The following is a 21,981-nucleotide window of genomic DNA, read 5'->3' on the forward strand; positions in this document are numbered from 1 at the left end:
AAAAATGTATTTTTGGGGTGAGTTCTCTGTGAATCACTGAGTAGAACTGACTTATTGAGGAGTCATATTAGTACCAATACTAGGATTCATACAAAGGAAGGAATAAGGAAACAATAAACTTAATCTCCCTTCCCCACATGCCAACATCTCATATTCTTCTTCTGTTCCCTTCCCACTTGGGAAGGAGTGAAAAGTATCTATCAACCAAAATAATTTTTGTAAATGTAAGAACCAAGTTGGCAGTCTGTGCAGAGATAAATCAATGAATCTACTCACAGCAGAGTTCAAGCCATTCCATTTCCCCCCTCCGTGCCTGGCAGAGGCTCAGGAGATGAAGGTCAGTACATACATGCTCTGGCACTACTGAAACTGTGCTTACACCAGCAGTTTATTGGTATTTTTCCATATCTTTCCCCACTTCTGAGGATGATGCTCACAAATCAGTAATGCATCAGGATTTCTAGTAGGTCAGGCAGGGGAGTTGACTTGCTGGTCCAGTTGCAGCTGATTTGACATCACTGGAACACTTTGCAATCACCAACCTTGAAAAAAGTCCCCTTCAAAAGGAGTGACCACTCGGGTAACTAGAATTTCCAAGGAAATCTTGTCTAGTGGATTACCCAGGTCCCTCCTAAAATCTAGAAATTCAGGTGGTACAGGGTGCCTGTACTTTGCTGCATTTTGTTACAGCTCTTTTATATTCCTTTATGTTAATGACTTCGCTTTTGAAAGATAAAATGGTGTAACATGGCTGGGAATAAACATGTCATGACTCATTAGAGAAAGCCATATAGACAGTCCAGATTTGTGTGTTAAAAGTGGAGACATACAGGCCATCTGCTACACTCTACAGAAGATGAGAGGTATGTGGCTAGGGTAGCACAAAATGACAATACTATTACTGTGTATGCACTTACTAACTGTGGATCTCAGCTACTCCATATCATGACCTGTCATTTAGCTCACTGGTCAGAGGATGGTATCTTTGATACTACGGTAGTTTCTAGGCTATTAAAGCTAAAATTCTTCAACTATTTTAGATTGAGTGGTGAGCTTATATTTAGCTCTCTGCTTTTTTATGACTGGCTAAAGAAATTCTAGGTGAAGCTGTCTGAGTCACAGTGAGACTCATCTTTCTGTTGCAGAGGTGTTAGAAGCAACTGCTATGAAATTCTAGGAACAAAATTTTCATATTTTGCAGTGACGTGTGAGAGATTCCTGGTGCTGGATGGTAACTAAATTCTTGGCACTGAGCCCATCCTCATCTTTCTTGGACAGATGTGGTTGGGATTCATCAGAGCAGATGTGCTCTCCAGGATCAGAGGAGGGAGCTGTCAAAGCTCAGGAATTATCTCCTCTCCTTGTAGAGAACCTCCTAAAGGAGCCTTTCTCAATTTTCTTTCATGAAGTTCAGAAAATCTATTCATCATTAATAGATTTTGAATTCTGTTGGTTCATTACAGACACAGTGAAGCTCATTCCAGAGCTACACCAGCAGAGTTAGCTGGGTTAGCTGTGACCCCAGTCACAGCAAGCTCTGCTCTCTTGTCTGCTGAGAAATTACCTGTCAACAACTGGAGTGGCCATGGGGACAAGAAAGGGTAAGGATTAAGCAGAAAGCTCAGCTGAGAATTTGAAAGTATTAATTTCCACCAAATTTTGACTTTGCCATTTTTTTTTCATTTATGATGGAAGAGTAATTGACATCCAATTGTGTCCAAATGCAGTGTTGTTTTTTTTAACCACTCACTTAAGCTTGACTCAGATTCAGCATAAAACTCCCCATGAATTTATTAAATCCTCTGAAGGAGACACTCAAATCAAATCCTCCTTGTATAATTTCCATCAAGGCAAGATTATACTCAGCAAACTTTTCAAAGGCAGTACAGTATGAGCAATTCACAGCTGCTGCCAACAGCAGCATCAATGACAGGGTGTGCTCATCAAAGAACAGTGTTTTCCTAGAAAGAGGGGTGGAGGAAGAGGCTTTGCTCTCACAGGCTGATTGCCTGGGCAGCAGCAAAGTGAATAGACAAGCTCTGCCATCAGGTTTAGTGTAAGGGTATTTTAGCCTCTTTCACATGAATAAACAACTTCAAATTATGAGGTCAATAGCTTGCTTACAGTTGCCACTCACACAATGGTTAAAGGAGCCAAAATTTATATAATGTGATATGGCTGCAATTCAAACCTGTGTGAGTGAGCAGAAAAAAACTGAATGCAGTTGTTACTTCAGGGGCACAGCAAAGCTGTATTAACAATTTCTAGAAATATTCTTCAAGAAGGATGTGAAGCAGTTTTCAAATTTTAAATGCTTATGTACAATGGACTGTGTTGCAAGACCATATATTTGAGTTTAAAGAAATTTCAGATGTCCTAGAACCATGAAGTTCACTTGGCAGCTCTGAGAGAAAGTATTGTCACAGTACTGACCTTAGAAAATGTTGGCAGATCGTGTTACTGTATGCATGGAAATACCGGTCTGAACGAAATCTATCCCACCCAGTGATGTGCCTCTTGCAGCATGAACCTCCAGCATTTTTCAGTAGTCAGCACTGCACTGCCTCTGGAAATGACAGAGTATAAAATGTCAGGGATTATGGCCACCAAATCCTTTGCCTTCATAGAACTTCATTCAGCTCTGTCAGCTTTCTATAATAGAAACGTGACATCTAAGATTAAAATACGTATTTATATGTATGCTGCAACTCATCTTTATATGCACATACAGTGCAGCTAATCAGAAAGTAGATTTCTGCAAACTCAGGGAGGAAAAGAAATTAATGATTAAGTCAGTAATTTCTCTGATGTAACATAGTTTATGGTTGGCCGGAAGGACAGTGGAAACTCTTATCTTCCTGAAATCAGGTGGATTCGGTCAACAAGGACTATTTTATTTGTTCAAAGTCCCAAAATGGTTTTTGACTACTTTTAAGCCAAAAATTTAGTCTAACAGTTATCTCACTGTAGCTCTGTCATTGTGTTTTCTATTTCATTGCAAATTCTGTCTCCTCATTGGCTGATGTCCTGCCCTTCATGCTTATGCACCTCTCCTACCTGTACTGGCTCCTTGGCTCAGAGTGCACCTTACTTTTAGTGGGGCTACATAACTGTATTTCTCTATATCCCTTCAGTATTCCTGCTACTTGGTTCCCAAAAAAAGATTTAAATTATTTCCTAAGTTATCAGACATGCTTGAAATTCAGTGCAATGCATATTAACACTGATATATTATTTTGAATTTTACACGTTGAAACGTATTTTTAATTGCATTTTTCAGTTAATTTAAAAAGAAATTTTAACAAATAGATATTGATCTATTGCTACCTAAGCTTCCTGTAGAAAACATCTACAAAAGACATCTACTTTCACCAAAGGAGGTTTGATTTCTCAGAGACAAGGAAGGTTTTGGCCTTGCTTCCAGGAACATGAGGTTACATGGCCATAGGCTGTGTATGTGCATCTATATGTGTCTGTTCTCTCCTTCCCCTCCCTGCAACTTGAACCTGCTGGCTGCTTTCAGGCACATTTGGGAAAGGGTCAGAGGTCTCACTGGTATGAAGTTTCTATGAGTTTCATGACAATTGCTAGCTGGATAGGGATAAAGAGACCCCTTAAAAGCCCTAGCAAAAGGGGACAGAGCTATTAGATACCAGTGTAACTGCATAATGAAGATTCCTTATAAACTCTAATCTCTGATTGTAGTAAATGTGAATGTAGAAAATATTAGTTTATGTTTCTGATTTAGCATTTACCATATGAATTGTATGAAAATATAGGAGATCAGTTTCATCTTTGTTCTTGTGCTCATAGGGGTGTTCTATTCTGCAGTCAAAACTCCATTGTAGCAGATCGTGTCAGTCTGATGGACAATTTGGCATTAGCATGTCACACAAGGAGGATGTCCTGACAAGGAGGAGCAGAAAATCTTTGAAGAAGTATCCAGAACTGGGATGTGGGGAAAACTACAGGATCCTTCAAAAACTATAAAAAGTAAATAGGCAGAAACTATGTAGAGTTTGTTATGAAGTTTAAACATTAAATGGAATTTGGTGAAGCTGGGATTAGGGAGAAAGAATTTCCTGCCATTTTATGTATGTAGCTTGTTTAATTGGATAAATTTAATTTTCTCTTTTGATTGTGAAGAATGATAAAGCAAGATTTGTATTATTAAATTAGAATAGAAATATCTTTCAAAGTACTTTGACAATAGTACACTGCTTTAGTTATATAACAAGTCACAAGTTAAAGATATTTTAAATTAGATAAATTGTTTTAATTGTGTATAACAATAATTTTACTGTTTCTAGAGTTCAGAATTAACTACAAAATTATAAGGTTAAAGGAGGGAGGAAAAGTAATTTTAATGTTTTGAGGTGCACTTATTCTTTTCATTTGGAACAGTTCAGACTTTTGAACTTCAGGAAGTTTGAAACTTGCTTTCTAAGAAGCATACTGAATTCTTCTGTGTTGTTTCTGATAGCTAACAGATAAGATTTGCTGGGCCAAATTCTCTTCTTGGGGGTGATAGTCTGTTGGAATTTAGCAAGCAGTATCCTTGACAAGGCAGTAGAAGGAAGGAATTGAAGCCTCTTATGTTTATATTTTTGAGCAGATTAAGTTTCTGTAAGTAACATAAAAACTGTTGAGTAGATGTAAATGTTAAGATCAGCTAATACTAGATTTGCCAATTTTTTAAAGTCACTAATACAGCAGTAATACTGGCCAGAAAGGGTAAGCTGTCCCTTAGCTTTAAATATCATATCTCCCAAGTCACATGTGTTGCTTTACCACACTACAAATCAAAACAACAATTGAGGACTTCAGTTACTGGGCAGATGGAAATCCATGTCTAAGCAGTAATAAAATCCATTGAGACTTCTGTTTCTCTAATAGAGATGTGTTAGAGATAAGATAGGTGTAGCTAAGACAAGATACTGTCCTAAAACATAGATGAGTTTATACTTTGAACTTCAGTAACTCTGGTTTTGTTGTCAAGGGTGACTTCTCTCTGCTATGTCTCCTGTTACTTTTTCTAGTTCTGTAGTTTTAAACTTGATTTTTACTACTTTGTGTCTTACTCTCTCATGCTGCTGGGCTAGCTCTTCAATAGCTGAAACAACACTTTTAAATGCATTACCTAGTTGTCAGAATGAGGGGGGTTTACATAAGCCATTCAAAGCATCTTGTGTCATTTAAAAATGATGGATTGACTATTACAAAACCTGCATAGACTCTCCTTAAAAACATCCATAACTTGCTAATTAATATTATAGGCCAACAGCAACAGAAATGTGAAGCTCTTTCTTCTGCTTCAAATTAAAATTCTGTACTAAGGTGAGGTTTGCAGAGGAAGGGACTATCTTTACTAGATCAGCACATAATTTTCAAATAATTGGCAGGCTTTTGGTTAGTGAGGTGAGCTTTCAAGGTGTTACAATAATCCTAGCAATTTTGTGTAATAACACTAACCATGTGATCTTTATAAAAAGATTTTTGATCTGAAAAGCTCCGGGCCTGCTTAGACAACTACATGTTTACAGAAACTTCTTGTATTTGAATGAATGAACTTGACTTTCTCTAAATTTGAATAATCATTATTGGCATTGTGCTCCTTGATTTATGTCTCTATTAAAATGTACACTGCTAGATCAAGTCCTTGTGGAAGCAGAGGAATAAAGAGCTGCCTACCATACAAAAAGCAAGAGGACTCTGGTTTTGATGCCAGAGGGAGCTGTAAGGAATGACACTTTCACACACCACAAATGGAAACTGCTGGTGCTTGTATTTGATGTTTAAGGAATAAAAAGATGTAAGCAAAGAAACAATAAGTAAATGCTTAAGGAGACAAATGAGGTTTGGTTCCCAGTGATCCAGAAGATGGTCAAGTGAGGACAGAAGCGTAGTGACACCTCTAGAGTGCACTGTGGATGGTTAGGGCAGGCTGGGGCTCAGTCTGGTATAAAGGCTGGGAGGAAAATGCTATTTACCACAAATAAAGGCTTCATGGTCAGACTGCAAATGTGACAGTAAGGAAAAGGAAAAAAAATCTGCTTTGATTTTACTTAGGTGAAGATTGGCTTGTATCCATGAGAAGCTAAAAAAGGAAGAGAGACCAATGAGATATGGGAAAGAACGTTTCCACTAAAAATAATTCTGAGCAGAACAAATGCAACCCAGAAGAAAAAATTTTAAATATGTTAGAGCATTCAGCAAAAACTAGTTGCAGTGATGGTGAGGACTCCATAAAGCATCAGACCTATATAGTAAGTGGGGAAAGAAGTGTTGTGCAGAGTCAGAAAAACTATGTAAACTGAGTTGATAAAGAATGATTCAAAGGTCCAAAACTAGCTGATAAGTTGAAAAGGACAGAAAAGGAAGCAAGACCTTTGGATTTAGCCACAAGCCAATCATTAATTTTTTTAGGTCAATGTAAGTAGAGTGACCTTAGCAAAATCAACTGAATCAAAAAGCAAGAATCTGAGCAGAACTAGCATAAACTTCAATAGCATCAAGAACATTTCTTTTTGAAACTTGAAGAAATAATCCCAGTGTACTTTTTGGTATAAGAACAGTGTTTGATGCAATTATGTTACAAATGAGTCCTAACAAGCTGAGTGAGTTATGAGAAAATTCTGCAGTTGTATGAAGCTGGGTAATGCATACTTGGTATTATGCCAATTAAAATAATTAACTTTTCTCTGAGAACTGTGTAAGTTCATGGAGAACTCATACTGTATTATTTGTCTTGGGAAACTGTAGTGTTTACATGTGTCAAAAAGACAAACTTCTGAATGAATAATTACCTAGTTGGATAAAACATAGTTACTTGTGTATCTAAGGCATGTAAAAACTGTGGCTGATTTGCTATTTGCTGTATTCTAAAACCACAGATTATGTTTTAATGTATGTAACCACTAGTGATATTTACCTTTTCCTCCTACCAATATGTGTGCTGAGTTCACCAGCACTACCTGCAATTGTGCATGTAGAAATACTGTTAAATATTGTGTCTGTTCAAGCCGTGCCCCACTGTAGGGGCTCTGGAGAGCAGAGCATAGGCTGGAGGAATATTGAGCAAGTCACTGCATGGATGATAAAGGCAGAACCAAAAATCACGTTGGGAGAAAGACACAGATACAGAGTCATTTGGATAAGAGTGATTTTTGGTATGTCTGCTTTTTACATAGCAAAGTGAAATTATTTAAAGCGAACTTACGTGCAAAGTAGAGAAAATGCAGAATAGGCTAATTGGGATATGCTAAATGTAAGTAGAGCTGGTTGCAAACACATTTCTTGTTGTAGACTGTTTCTGTTGAGATAGAGGTATTTTTGAAGATAAGTCTGTTGACTTTATCATGGAGAGGTTTTGCAGGGAAACTTATGTTCAGGTCTACTAGGAGCTAACCAGTTTAGGTTTTAATTTTAGGATGGTTTTTCATCATATCACAGTATGTATTTTGAGAAGCCAGAATTTGAAATTGTTTGGGATATTCTTGAAACACTCCTTTAGTAATTACAGAATTCAAACATTTTTTAGGTGAATCACGAACTCTGTAGGTTGTAATCTAAAGATCTGAATTCTTAATGTATGAAATACTAGAATTTTTGGTAAAGTTGAATTTGTTGACTACAGGTTTAATGAAGAATCTGCATACTTGATGACTAAAAATAACTGTATGATGCACTTCAGTACACATTTTAGAGAAAAATTTTAAAACGTGACTTTCTCCAAGCCAGGTCGCTGCTGAAGAACCCTTCGTGGAAAAGACATCCAGGTGTGCGGGCAGAAGCCGTCGGTCAGCTCTGGGGCTGTGCCTCCCGGGGCTGCCTCCGAGCCCGGCCGCTCCAGCTGCTCCTCCCTCGGGACTGCCGGGGGAGCCGGGCTGGGCAGAGCCGGGGAGCCGTGCCGGGATGGGGGGAGCCGTGCCGGGATCGGGGGAGCCGTGCCGGGATGGGGGGAGCCGTGCCGGGATGGGGGGAGCCGTGCCGGGATCGGGGGAGCCGTGCCGGGATGGGGGGAGCCGTGCCGGGATGGGGGGAGCCGTGCCGGGATGGGGGGAGCCGTGCCGGGATGTGGGGAGCCGTGCCGGGATCGGGGGAGCCGTGCCGGGATGGGGGGAGCCGTGCCGGGCCGGGGGGAGCCGTGCCGGGATCGGGGGAGCCGTGCCGGGATGGGGGGAGCCGTGCCGGGCCGGGGGGAGCCGTGCCGGGCCGGGGGGAGCCGTGCCGGGATCGGGGGAGCCGTGCCGGGATGGGGGGAGCCGTGCCGGGCCGGGGGGAGCCGTGCCGGGATGGGGGGAGCCGTGCCGGGACGGGGGGAGCCGTGCCGGGATGGGGGGAGCCGTGCCGGGCCGGGGGGAGCCGTGCCGGGCCGGGGGGAGCCGGGCCGGGCCGGGGGGAGCCGGGCCGGGCCGGGGGGAGCCGTGCCGGGCCGGGGGGAGCCGTGCCGGCCCCGCCCGGCCCCGCTGCGCTGCGGGCGGGCGCTGCCCCCGGGCGGGGCGGGCCGGGCGCGCATAAAGCGGAGCCGTCCCGAGCCGTGCCGTCCCGTCCCGTCCCGTGTCCGGCCGGCGGCGATGCTGCGAGTGCGGTGCCTGCGCGGGGGCAGCCGGGGGGCCGAGGCAGCGCATTACATCGGCTCCAGGGTTGGTGCCGCGCAGATCCGGGGCTGGGGCTGAGGATGCTCCGCGGGGCGGGTCCCTTGTGGCTCCGAGCCGGGAGGGTACGGGACGGCCGCAGGCTGAGGTTCAGCCAGCATCCTCCCGCCCCAGTCTGCCAGTGCCGCGTTCCGACCTCCTTACCCTTCTAAACTGAGCGTATCTTAAAAGGCAGCATTTCCTTTAAGCATCTGCTAGGCTGTGAATATATTCGAATGGCTGTAACAAGCCGTGTTTCTGTTAATAATGCTCCAAATAACATACATTGCTTTGGGATTACAGTGTTAAGGCATTTGTGGGCTGAGCTATAGCTTTTTATCTTTTGTAAGGGAAGCATAATTTTCGTTCTTATTTTTATTTTAAGCTTCGAGGAGCCTTTACAGGATGGGTGCAGCGAACTTTCCAGAGCACCCAGGCAGCTGCGGCCTCCCAGAACACCTGTGCTGCTGTTGACAAGGCTGCAAGCCCGGTGCCCAAGGGCTGCCTTGTTTGCTCATACAACGAATGGGATCCACTGGAAGAGGTCATCGTGGGAAGAGCTGAAAATGCTTGTGTCCCACCTTTTTCTGTGGAGGTTAAGGTAAACAATAAAATCTAACCTTAAATAGAAAATGTGGAATTTTAATCTAAAATTTGCTTAAGCTTTACAGTGAATAAGGTGTGGTGCTTACTCTTGGGAATTCTTCTCTCAAGGTAGTTGTTTACATCTGTGAAACTTTACAGCATAGCCATGTTGGTGAGGGATGTGCTTTTTTCTTTGGACTTTCAACTGAATTGGCTGTTTTAAGAGAAGTCACTAGCAGAGACATCCTCTAATATATGCAATCATCTCTAGTAATATAGTCCTGATGTTGTCAAAGCACCCACACAAATTTCTGAGATAGCTGGTTGGACTTTAATTTGGCTTGAAGCTGCAGTTTTTTACTACACTTGAAAAAAAGTGTAGTTTTCTACTTAATAGTCTGAGCAAGACTGAGTTCTGTAGCCATTAACCAACAAGACTCCTGTGTCAGACAGCTCTAAAGTAGTTTACTGAAACTCCTGTGAGCTACAGGGAATATTTTGTGGAAATACTTAATCCCCTGTTCTTCCAGGGTTTTTCTGTGCCTAAAACTGCATCAGTACCCTAAATAAATAATGATTCTTTGTTCTCTGGTATCTTGTATTTAAAACAGTAATACTCAAATAGTGAACTTGCTCCAGATTTTTGTGTTCTTCACCTGGACTTTAAAGTTGCTGATTATGTGTGTTACCTGCATTTGTGGGCATGTTCTTGAATATTTCATTGTTACAGTACAGCCACTACCTGCAGGGCAGCATGTCTATCACAACAAAATGAGCTGGCACATGGATTCTACCCAAGAGAACTTAGTAAAAATTTATAGGATAGACTGATAAAGTTGACTCAGAAAAAAAAAAAGAATTTTTATCTGACATTGAAAGCATGACAAACAAAGATACTGAAAATAAGTTTAAAGTCCTGGAAATGGTTGTTTAGGGAAAGTTTGAGATGTACTTATATAGAAGACTTCTCTTCCCTTAGCTCTCTCTCTCTCTATATATATAGTTTTTTGGTTTTTTTTAGAGTCTGTTTTGTGTATCCTAGCAGCTTCAGAGAAGGAGGTCAATGAGAGTTAGCATTTCTAATATACAAGTGTATGTATGTGCATTTATGTAGGACTGACATAATGAAGGTACAGAAAGAGTAAGCAAAAAAAAGTCTTAACATTTTACATTGTGATATTAAATGAGGCAAAATTCAGATCCTAAGCAGTGGTCAGGGGCTTGCTTTAGCACCAGAAAAAATATTTCAAGTGTTTATCTTGCTGAAGTGCCATATGCTATACAAGTTTTATTGCCTATTAAGCCATAGCTACTCACATGAGGTCAGAACTTCACTTTCTTTTACATGGGATATCAAAAGCTCAGTGAGGAGTGTCAAAGTATAAGATTGCCTCTGCAATTCAAATACCTATGACTTAGAGTTAAAGCGAGATTTAAATTTGCTTTATGTCAATTGCCAAGTCCACAACAAGTAATGGTAACAGAGCCAGTTGAGACGTGGTTTCCTCTAATTTTCACTGCCTTTGTCTTAAATATTGCTGCAGAAACTGCAACAGTAACACTGGGAGGGTGTTGCTGAATAATCCAAGCAGTAGTCCAGTCCTACATTGACATTATTATTATTATTAATTAATAGATTCATGATTGTTTAAATCTGCATGTGGCCAAGGGGTAAGGTGTGTCCTGTTCCTGCCCCTGGGAACAGCACAACTAGAGCTGCTGGGTATCATGTGCTGTCTGCGAGTGCATGAGGGTCACTGTTTATAAAAAATGCATTTTAAAACTAATGAATTCTACACTTATAAGGAAAATTCGAAGCTTTGGACCTGAGGCTCCAAAAAAATGTATCTCAAATTATAGCAGTTTGGTAAATACTTGTGTTGAAACTGTTTTAAGACTGTATGTGTGTTTATTTGCTAAATATTTAAATGCAGGATGTATGGCTGCATTCAGCACTCTTTTCTCCTTTGAGACAAGGGCCTGGTATACTCAAGTGTTTTTGCTGTGATGTGGGAATGATGTGCTTGGCATAAGAAGGAGGAAGGAAGGAATTGAATAGAGAGCCTTGCATCTCTGATGAATATTAATGAGCTGACACTTTATTGCATATCATTTTCAGAGCTTGAAATAGGGTATGTAGAGGTAAATAAAATATTTGAAAACTTGAAAAATGAAAAATCTTAACATTAATTAGGAGGATGTCCTGTTTGAATCAGCACTGCAATGAAAAATCCTGCAACTAAGACGTATTCTGAAGCAGTTGACTCAAGTAGTTGAACTTTATAGCTTTATATTCTGCAATGATTTTCAGTACATTTTGTGAATAATAACGTGTTTTGGGTGAGGAGTCAGATCCTTTTATCTTGAGTAAGAAGATGAGAGTGTGTACATGTGTTTACTATGGAATTAGGCAAAAAGAATTTTGATCTGAATTTAAGTTTTAATATCCTAAATTTATTAACTGTCTTTACTAGGTTAATGGTACATCTTGATAATGTTAATTGTTTTCCATGACAAATGTTTAAAGTAAATAGCAACTATAAGGAACAATAATGCTGTTTCTTAAGGAAAATCTTTCCTAGAACACTGTTAAATTTCTTTCCGAAAAGAAATAGTTTATTTTAAATGTGTCCTATCCATGGTCCTTTTTGAACATTCTGAACTCGCTTGTATGTCTGTGACCAAAGGGGCCTGAAATGTTAACCCTGATTTGCTTGAAATACATGTCCCAGCCATTTACCCTTTTTCCAGTTGTTTGGAAGGCAGGGAATATGAGACATGTTACAGTGCTAACCTTTATTCTGTTGTAACTTTAAGATTGCACCATCCTATTAGTGCAACACCAGTGTGGTTCATCAGGTTTGGAAAAAAGCAGTACTAGAGGACGAGGTGGAGAGAAAAACCACACCTCCTAGGGGTTGATGCTATTCACATATACCATGGCTGGCTCTGAAAATAACCAGCTCCAATCCCCAGACGAATTTATCTCATTAGCAGAACATGTCTCCATAGGAATGCTGAGCACTTAATGTGCTCTGCATGTGACTGCTGACCAGCTGGCAAATTTGAGGTGCTCAAATTACCCAAGCCCTCACTTACAGAAAAAGAATAAATTCCCTCAGGAAGGATGGGAAGAAGCTTCAGTACTGGAGGAGCAGGATGGCTCTGTAAATGCTAAGGCTGAATTTTCTTTCTTCTCTGTTACCTCTATAGCATGAGGCAAATCTCCAGAAACAGCAGAGGAATAGCCTGGATTGCTAAAGGGGATCAGGCATGCCTTCAGATGGATGGCCCTGCCTGCTCGGGGCTCAGTGGCAGTGGTAGTACAAAGGAACATCATCGCTCTGGTTTTGGGGAGAACATTGAGTTCTGGGCGGTGGTCAGGACTGCAGGGTCAGGAGACACCCTCAGGTTGTCTTCTTCTACATCCCCTTGCTGTCCTTCCAACTTGCTGTCATTCCAGAAGGGCTCCATAGGCACTTGCATCTCAGCTAACAGTGGCATGCCAGAGGAGGATCAGATACATCAAACTGAGGCAGCATTATTTGTTTTGATTATGTGTCTGGTTTTATGTGTCCCCATGAGAACTGGGACATTATTTTGATTTTGTTTTTAATTTAAGAAGGCTATCACAGCATTTCAGCAGAGGATTTAGGTCTGTAAATGATGAACATGCTTCAATCCAACCCTGGCAGGTGAATTTAGCATCTTTTGCCTCTTTTAGACTGCTGCTGCACCTGAAAAATGGCCCCTTCTGGCAAACAAAGCATGGTACCTGTACTTGGGATGGCTTTAGAATTTCTGATGTCACCATTGTGACATTACTGAAGTGATGTTGTAAGAAGGTGACTACAGACATGTGCATGTTGCAGATGCTCTCAAGGTGGTTTTAATTTAAAAACATGTCTGATAGCTTTATTAAATAGAGAGTCTACAGTGTTTGCCATATTTGGAGTGTTTGCAAAGGTTTTCTGTAATAGGGACCAAATGGGCACTTGGCAACACTAGTCACTCAATACTTACTAAAATGTGATGTAGTCAAAATATTGCAGGAACAGATAAAATTCGCACTCAAATATTAGGATCAAGAACAAGATACTTTAAACTTTAAGAATTGCATCTTGAGCATCTATTTCACTCCAAAATAACTGGTGCTTATTCTTTGTCACTTCATGTCCTTTTGTTCTAGGCAAACACTTACGAAAAATATTGGGGATTTTACCAGAAATTTGGAGGCCAGGGTTTCCCCAAAGACCATTTAAAAAAAGCTATTGCTGAAATTGAAGAGATGTGCAATATTTTGAAGGGAGAAGGTGTTATTGTCAAGAGGCCTGATCCAATTGACTGGTCTGTGAAGTATAAAACACCCGATTTTGAGTCTACAGGTAAATGGTTTTCCATCATTGAAGGTCTTGTCTGTTTAGCTCTTGTCTGAGACATTTTGAATGTCATCTAGTCTACCTTCTAGCTAGGAGCAGGATTATCATCAGCACTGAGATCAGCAACTGTTTTCTGTAGCTAAGACGTGGAAGATCTCCAGGGATGGAGATTCTGCCACCAGATTTGGTGACCAGTTTCAGTGCTGGGTGAATTTCCTGATGGGAGACCTTTGCCTGACACCCAATCTGAACTTCCCACACCAGCCACTCTTGCCAGATTCCCTCTTGTGTTGTCACTGCCACTGCCAAGAAGTGCTAATCTGTCATGGCCCTCAAATGGCTGTAGAATGTTTCTGCTTTGTCCCCTACATGAAAGTCAAGTGCTCAAAGTCCCTCTGACCCTCCTGATAGCTCTTTGTTGCATCCTGGAGTTGGATCCATTTTAAACTATGGAAGACAAAACAGTTGGAGGCAACACTTTACCAGGAAGATCCTCACTAGTGTCAAGGAAATTGGAATGTCCCTTTACCTACACACATTCCTCCATGCATGGTTATCTGCAGTGAGAGCACACTGGCTCACCAGGCTTTGCATCAAGTGTAGTCCTCAGGCTTCTTTCATGTAAAATATATTGTTAATTTTTTCTAGTAGAATTCAAATTAGTTGAAGAACAGATAATGTTAAGGAAAAGTCTAATGGGACTGCTTTCTGCACCAGTTCTGTGTTCCATCAAATTCCTCTTCTGTGCTATTACTTTTAAAAAGGATACTAAATAAAGAAATGCTGTTCACTTGGAAAATTTGCTGCCCATCGTCACTTTTTAAAGCCATCTGGGTAGTGCATAATCCTTGGTCTAGGGAATTTTCATTATCCCAGTCATGAAGTGGAGGCTTGGTGGTGGATGGCTTTCATCTGGCTGTGAATCTGTTGTGAGTGAGGTTTTGTAGCCAAAGTTCTGCGTATTTTGAATGAAAAATATTACTTTGAAAAATTACTGAAGAATGTAAGGACCTGATATTATGTACTGGCTCCTTCACATTGCTAAGAATTATTTTTGCAATTATTTTGGATAGGAACAATGGTAAAAAGAAAGGGAAAAGTGCCTGAGCAGAAAGAGCTGAGAAAGGCATATTTGTCTCATTAATGGCCACTTTCCTTTCAGGTATGTATGCTGCCATGCCAAGAGACATCCTGTTAGTGGTGGGAAATGAAATTATTGAAGCACCTATGGCTTGGCGTGCTCGGTTCTTTGAGTACAGGGCATATAGACGACTAATCAAAGATTATTTCAACAGTGGTGCTAAGTGGACAACTGCCCCAAAACCCACAATGGCAGATGAACTCTACGATCAGGTACTGTTCTAATTTTCCTTCAGAACTTCACTTCTCATTATACAGAATTTTGTTGATAGTTTCCATCTGATGTTTAGGATTCACAAAAATGTGAGGAGGAATGGCACAAAACAACTCTGGACACTTGTTTTCTTTTCTAGTGTATGCAAACATGCTGTGGCCTTTCCAGCTGAAACTCAGTGTGTGCAGTTAGAGAACAAAGAACAGGAAGTTGTGTCTATTAAATTCCTCTGCTTTGAATTGTTTTGGTTACTGGCTATAACTAAGCATTACTAAAGAGGAAGGAATGCTAGAAAAACATCACAGAGATTACTTTCAAGAATAAAGATTCCCTGAGAATGTCCATATGTCCTTCACTTTCCTGCATTAGGAAAGTGAGGAAGAATATATATTTTGTCAAAGAAAAAAACTCAACTCATAATCCTTATTTTGCATGATGATTGGTATTTTGAAAGTTACATAAAAGAAATAGTGAAGGATCTAAACTGTATTTATCATCAAAATATTTTAGTGAATAGTTTCTTAATTTTTTTCCTAGTAATTTTGACTTGGAAAATTGTGGTAGTTTCCTATAAGTCCCCAAATGCATCAGAACCTTGGTGACAGCATTTACAATAAATGCAGTGAACTAATTGTGAAATGATTGCCACTTTCTGGGAACAGTGTCATCAATGATACAAAGGAGACTTTGTTAAACAAAATTACCTTAGTGTCACCCTCAGTATTAGAGAACTTCTAAAGCCTGTAACTATTTATGTGGTATTTTTCATTTGTGATGGATTTTTGCATCTCACTTGTTCTAAATTGCCTTGTTTAATTTTAAAATTATTTGTAATAATAAAGATCCATCTTCTAGCTTGAAGTTCTGCTCCATTCTAAAATGTGGAAGAGTGAGGAGTCCACATTCCTTAGGAAATAGCTTCCAGTCCAGTATTTCTGTCAGTGTGCAGTGATTTGTTGGACTAGTATTAAACTCCACTGGTAATGAATACTTTTGATCTGGTTCTGAAGACCAATTAATTTCTTGTTATAACTCTTGTCTCTTATCTCATGGCCTATTCTTGAATGTGTTTAAAGCCTTTCATTTTTATGTCCACATTTAGATTTTCTTTTCTATTCTAATAAGAAGTAACCAGACCACCTCGCAACACACTAGCTATCAATATTAATACATTTTCCTAATTTCAAATTACTCCTCACTTGCAAATTATTTGAGAACTTTCTTTTAACATCTCCAACCTAAAGTTGTTTTTCTCTTCTCTACAACTAGAATTATCCAATCCACTCTGTGGAAGACAGGCACAAACTGGCTGCTCAGGGAAAATTTGTAACCACTGAATTTGAGCCATGCTTTGATGCTGCTGACTTCATTAGAGCTGGAAGAGATATATTTGTACAAAGGAGCCAGGTAAACAAAGCTTTCTTTCAACAGTTTTGGTATCTCTCTTAGAGACTGGTATTTTTCTTTTGAAATGCCTGAGCAATGTTAAAATAAGAGTTGGCAAAAGAAGTTGCTCTTCACAGAATGTTTGATATACAGGATAAGACTGCCTTCCAGGTAAGGGGTTAGCTACAGGCACAAAATTCTCTATTAATATTGGCTTTAAATATTTAATGAAATAAAACCTTAGACAAAGTAAACCTGGATGCAGTTTATATTCTAGCCTAGTAAAGCTTAATTTGTCTTGTTTTTCAGGTTACAAACTACATGGGTATTGAATGGATGAGGCGACACCTTGCACCAGACTACAGAGTGCATATAATATCCTTTAAGGATCCCAACCCTATGCACATTGATGCCACTTTTAATATCATTGGGCCTGGTCTTGTGCTTTCTAACCCAGACCGTCCCTGCCATCAGGTGAGAGTGTACAATGGGTGAAAGGGTTTTGTGTTTAAAAACCACTTAGCTGGGTTAATTCCCTGCTGGGTAATTACTCTTCCACACATTCCATTGTGTGTGTTGCTTCCTAAGTCCATGGTTAAATATGATGGAAGTAAAATAATTTTTAAAGATGTATCAAAGCAACCACTTGGGATATACTACTTCTCTGAACACTTCCATGCTTAAATATTTCAATTGTATCCTAAGAGAAACTGAAGGGCTTCTACTGCTCAGATGACAAATCTCCCTTTTTATTCTTATTTTGGAAGCCATTCCTTTGGTATTAATTGAACCAATTGATTGCATACCATTGCAATGGTAGTTGCTCGGTCATAGAGCTTTGAATACCTTCTGAAGGGTAGGGAAGAGATGTATAAAACCTGCTATTGCACTGAGAAAAAGCTAATATTGCTGAGCAGCACAATGAGATCAGCAAACCTTCCAGAGGGTGAGAGCTCATCTCTGCTACAGTCATGCTCCTGCACTGCAGTGCTGGAGGATTTTGTGAGGATCCCCGTGGCTTCAGAAGCTGCACAGGGAATAGCTGAGCTGGCTCTGAAGCAGAGGGGCAGAGCCATGTGCAGAGCACAGCTCCTGAAAGCAGCGTCAGCCTCTCTTAGCAAGTGGTTTCAATGCAAAAAGTCTGGTTGAATTGCTGCCTCCTTTAACACCCATTTTGAGAATATAGTTTTTAATACTATCTTATTTTTTCCTCTCCTTTTCCCTTCCACAGTTTTTCATAGTGTTACTTGGAAGAGGATGTTCTTCTTGATCTTGTATCAAACCTATGTTCTGGGACTTTTTTTTTCCAGGGAAAACTGCTGTCTTTGTAGATAGAAAAGATAAATGCAGCTTGCTTTCACAAAAACTGGTTTGGCCGTTCTGGATGGCCGGGGAGCGGTGGGGTGTGTGTGAAAGGTGCCGATGAAAGGGGACTTTTCTTGAATGGTGCCGATGAAAAGGAGCTTTTCTCTCAAATTCTGGCAGGCAGGGCTGGTTATTAATTGCTCGGGATTTGAGCTCCACCTCGTGGTAACGCTGGAACACCCACGAATACTCTTCCAGCTATTCAGACAATGAAAAGTCAATTCTCCTTCGCCAAATTATCCTCCTCTTATTTTTAACTTAATTGTGCAAATCTTAGAGACATAAATTATTCCTTGGGATGCCCTTACATTGTTCCCTTTGTTAAATGAGCTGCATAATTATTTTCTTATTAAGTGTGAAGGAAGTTATAAAGTGTGAATTTTGTGTTATTTCTGATGGGTTTGTTTTTAGAAACGTCAGTGTAACTTTTATAATCATATGGAAAGAAATAACACCAAAAAAATATAGTTGACTGTGTTTCAGTTGTTACCAATACCTTTACTTTACAAGCTCCAAACTGTAAATATAACCTTTTAACTTTAACATATCTAGCATATATAAAACCAATAGAAATAAATGTTATTGGTATGCAAAATTAAAAGACTTTAAAAAAATGCTTGTATGAAAACTGGGTTTGTAGATGAAGCCTGAATGAGGGCCAGAATAGTGAACTGAGGGCAGGGGATGTCATATTGGAATATTCTGGGGAAAATCTGGCATAGGTTGGAGGACATAATGATACTCTAAGAACTCTCTTGAGAATATATTTAAATTGCTCTTCCAGATTGAGCTCTTCAAGAAAGCTGGCTGGACTGTGATTCAACCCCCAGTGCCACTCATCCCAGATGGTATTGCCACCCTTCCTTTTCCATGGATTCCAAGAGTGTTCTTAAGGGTATGAATAAGGAGTAAGATTGGTACAGTACAAGGTTTGTTCTCCTGTTTTAGATCACCCACTGTGGATGTCTTCTAAGTGGCTCTCCATGAACGTCCTGATGCTGGATGAGAAACGGGTGATGGTGGATGCCAATGAGACATCGATTCAGAAGATGTTTGAAAAGCTGGGTATGTCCTAACACACTTCTACACACACTTACAAGAAAATGATTGTGCTACTGGAAAAAGCACTGGAAAAAATACTCAAAGAGCTGGATTAGCAAGTAAGAATAATTCAGTGATTTTTGTCCTGAATATTTCAGTCACAGAAATTTGGTCTTCTTTTGCCCCCTACAGCTTGCAGCACATAAAGGTATGAGTAGCAACTACAGTTATTGCTAGGATGCCTTTGATGAGCTTTTTAAATGTAAACTGTCCAGTTTGAGGTCAACATCTGTCTTGCAGAGGTTGAGCGCACCTATTGCTGATGATGAATCCATGATTGCCAAAATTCTTCCTGATTTTTTTAGTTGCAAACTCTTTGTTTTGTACTTTAAAATGTCAAATTGTACTTTAAAATGTCAAATTAAGACCACTTAACCCAGATATTTCTGCTCATTTACAGAGAATCTCAGTCCTGTGAGATGTAACTTTATGAGAGCGTGGAATTCCTTCAGATATCTAGTGACAGGAGAACTGTATTTGAACATATGGAAGTCTTATTATGCACAGCTGCTCAGTCTTAAGTTGTTTTATTGCATGAACAAAGAGTCGAGGATTTAAATATACTTGAAAGTGCTTAAAGAATGAGGCTATTAATGCTAATCATGGCTTACCTTTCACCCTTGAACTTCACAGTCTGTGTAAGTTCTGAATAAATTCTGGTAGTCAGAAAGTTTGTAGGATTGAGATGGGTCTACTGGGAACAAAAGCATCGCTGACCTAGGAGATAAATTCTACTGAGCTTCTCCTCAGCTCCTGAAATTGCTGAGAAGCAAAAAAGGAAAATTCTGTAACAGAGAAGTTGTCTGACCCTTCTGTTGGGACTTCGTATCAGCTGAGCCACAGCTGAAACATCCATCAGAGCTGAAAAGAAGGGGTAGGAAGCTTAACCTAGGTAGTAAAAGCCTCTTATCCATTTCAGAGAAAAAGGGAGTCAGAGCTATCTACCTTGAATACTTCTTGTCTGGAGAGGCACTTGAAAGAGCACATTCAGTGTCTGACTTATAAATGAAAATTTATTTATGAAAATGTGTCCTGATCATATATCGTAGCAGAACTTCAGCTAATTCTTCACATACTGCAAAACCTGAATTTATCTTTTTAATACTGGCACGTCATAACACATCAGACACTGGCTGTGCTCCAGGCACTGTGTACTCCTGAGGGTATCACCAGAATAAACACGCCAGCTATGTTCCTGGTTTGTTCTCTGCCTAGAATTTGGGAAAACAAATTCTTAACAAACTAGTAGGAAATATCTTCCACACTTACATCTTGCCATGTGATCTGATAAAGCATCATCTAATGTTCTGATCAGAGATGAAGCCGAGAATCAAATTTTAAAGTGTGCCTTGCATAATTCTTCCAGGCATTTCTACAATTCGAGTGAACATTCGCCATGCCAATTCTCTGGGAGGTGGCTTCCACTGCTGGACGTGCGACATCCGCCGCCGTGGCACCCTGCAGTCCTACTTTGACTAGGAAAGAGCCCAATAGGTAGCAATGGTTCAGCTTCTAAAATAGGCATAGGAAATGAGCAAATCACTGTCACTCTCGTTAAAATGCCTGCATGAGCTCTAGTGCTTGGTAAGTGGTGTCCTCATAATGGCCTGGGTAATGTTTTATTCTTAACTGCACTTCACTTTCAGTAGGATAATTGAAATTACTTCCATCAGCAATACAGGTTTTCTGGCTGCCTTTTTGAAAGACATCCTTCATCTATGAAGCCTTTTCACATTGGCTTTGAATGTAAAACCTTGACAGGATAGCTAAAAGGTCTTGTTAGAATATCTTGGCCACTAATACTGGATATCTACCTCTGTCTAGTTACCTTATCAAATAGGCAGCTTGAAATGGGAAACTTGAGTAAATTTTTCTTATTCCTTTTAACTACTTCATCATGCTAATATATTCATGTCTAATAAAGTTGAAATAGATGCAACTGTATAGCTCCTTTAGGGAACCAAGTAATTTTATCATGTTTTTCATGTCTAGCCATACAGATATTTACAGAGAATTTTTAGTATGATCTTACTTTTAAGACATGTTCACTTGCTTGCCATGTTCTTCTACTTTTTCGTCTGATGCATATCATACACCTACTTTTTTATATTGCTTTTTGTATTGCTGAAATTTGGTTTTATTTAATTTTTATGTGTTTAAAATGATAGCTAATATTCTGCTTGTACAGGTTTCACTCTGAGTTGTTTACATAACTTAAAAAGAGGCACAAAAGAAAAACCCAACAATAACTCCCCCCACAACCTTAAGCTTCTGACATCTTACAACCCAGACTTCCTTCAGCTGTAGCAGATACAGAAATATGTATCAAACATGCCTGATGCCATGGAGGAATTTGAGTTTTGATTCCTGAATATGTACTTTTTATGCTAATAAAGTTTTTTGCATTCTCAATTTGTTGCCCTTCTATTCATGTGTAAGTATGAAATGTTGTGATGGATACAAAATACAGATGGAATTTTTTCCCCCTGTAAAACAGGTAACATCTTAAACTCCTGTATTATGCAGAAAACCTTTGTAATGTATTATTGACATACCATGTTTCTACTTCTGTTTTTCACAGAAGTATGACTGCTGGGGGAAAGTACCACTGATATTTCTTGCTACACTGTGGAGGAATCTACTCTTACAATGCCGTGTACCCTGACAGAAAAGATGTCAGGCAAAGCATGCTCATATACAAACTGTATGGCCATATTTTAGAGTTGGGTAGGGCTAAACAGATCAAATATCAACAATTTAGAATGGTTTGAAATATGGAAAGAGGTAATTAGACAGTTGCCAGCACTTAACAAGGTAGAGATTGTGTCTATTTTATCTCAAAAACCAAGGCTTTATAGACAATGGTAATTATCTATAAAAATAAATGGATAAATGTGGATTAATAAACATGTGCACCCTGGGTGCCTCCAGGATTTAAGAGACTATTTTTGTATCATGTTGCACGTGACACTGGCTTTATAAACATTTCTGCCTTCCCCCCCCCCCCTTTTTTTTTTTTGTTTATGCCTCATTATAATTATTTTTTAATTCTTAAACTGTGCACACAGTAGCAAGTCTTTCGGCTTGAACGCCACCATTATGTTTCTGAAGTTGTTTGGGGTTTTTTTCTGCCAGTAATACAAGTTCTTTTACCTAATCCATGGATCTCCTTGCT

The 21,981-nt window shown here is 39.8% G+C and overlaps 1 protein-coding gene across 1 annotated transcript; it reads left to right on the forward strand.

The window, feature by feature from the left end:
- The first annotated feature begins 8,544 nt into the window (after positions 1-8,544).
- On the forward strand, positions 8,545-21,218 carry GATM (glycine amidinotransferase). The gene is made up of 9 exons (XM_085588805.1): positions 8,545-8,645; positions 9,022-9,237; positions 13,411-13,606; positions 14,763-14,953; positions 16,224-16,361; positions 16,650-16,814; positions 18,490-18,553; positions 18,654-18,770; positions 20,173-21,218. The coding sequence occupies exons 1-9, from the start codon at positions 8,577-8,579 to the stop codon at positions 20,283-20,285; spliced, it is 1,269 nt and encodes a 422-aa protein (XP_085444931.1). The 5' UTR covers positions 8,545-8,576; the 3' UTR covers positions 20,286-21,218.
- The last annotated feature ends 763 nt before the right edge of the window (positions 21,219-21,981 follow it).

The sequence above is a fragment of the Lonchura striata genome, chromosome 10 (assembly GCF_050655825.1).
Source record: "Lonchura striata isolate lonStrDom1 chromosome 10, ASM5065582v1, whole genome shotgun sequence".
Taxonomy (NCBI): Eukaryota; Metazoa; Chordata; class Aves; order Passeriformes; family Estrildidae; genus Lonchura; species Lonchura striata.

Coding starts and splice junctions, on each gene's coding strand:
- GATM (XM_085588805.1), top strand. CDS start 8,577: ATGCTGCGAGTGCGGTGCCTGCGCGGGGGCAGCCGGGGGGCCGAGGCA. Junction 14,954..16,223: donor CAGATGAACTCTACGATCAG/GTACTGTTCTAA, acceptor CTCTACAACTAG/AATTATCCAATCCACTCTGT. Junction 16,362..16,649: donor TATTTGTACAAAGGAGCCAG/GTAAACAAAGCT, acceptor CTTGTTTTTCAG/GTTACAAACTACATGGGTAT.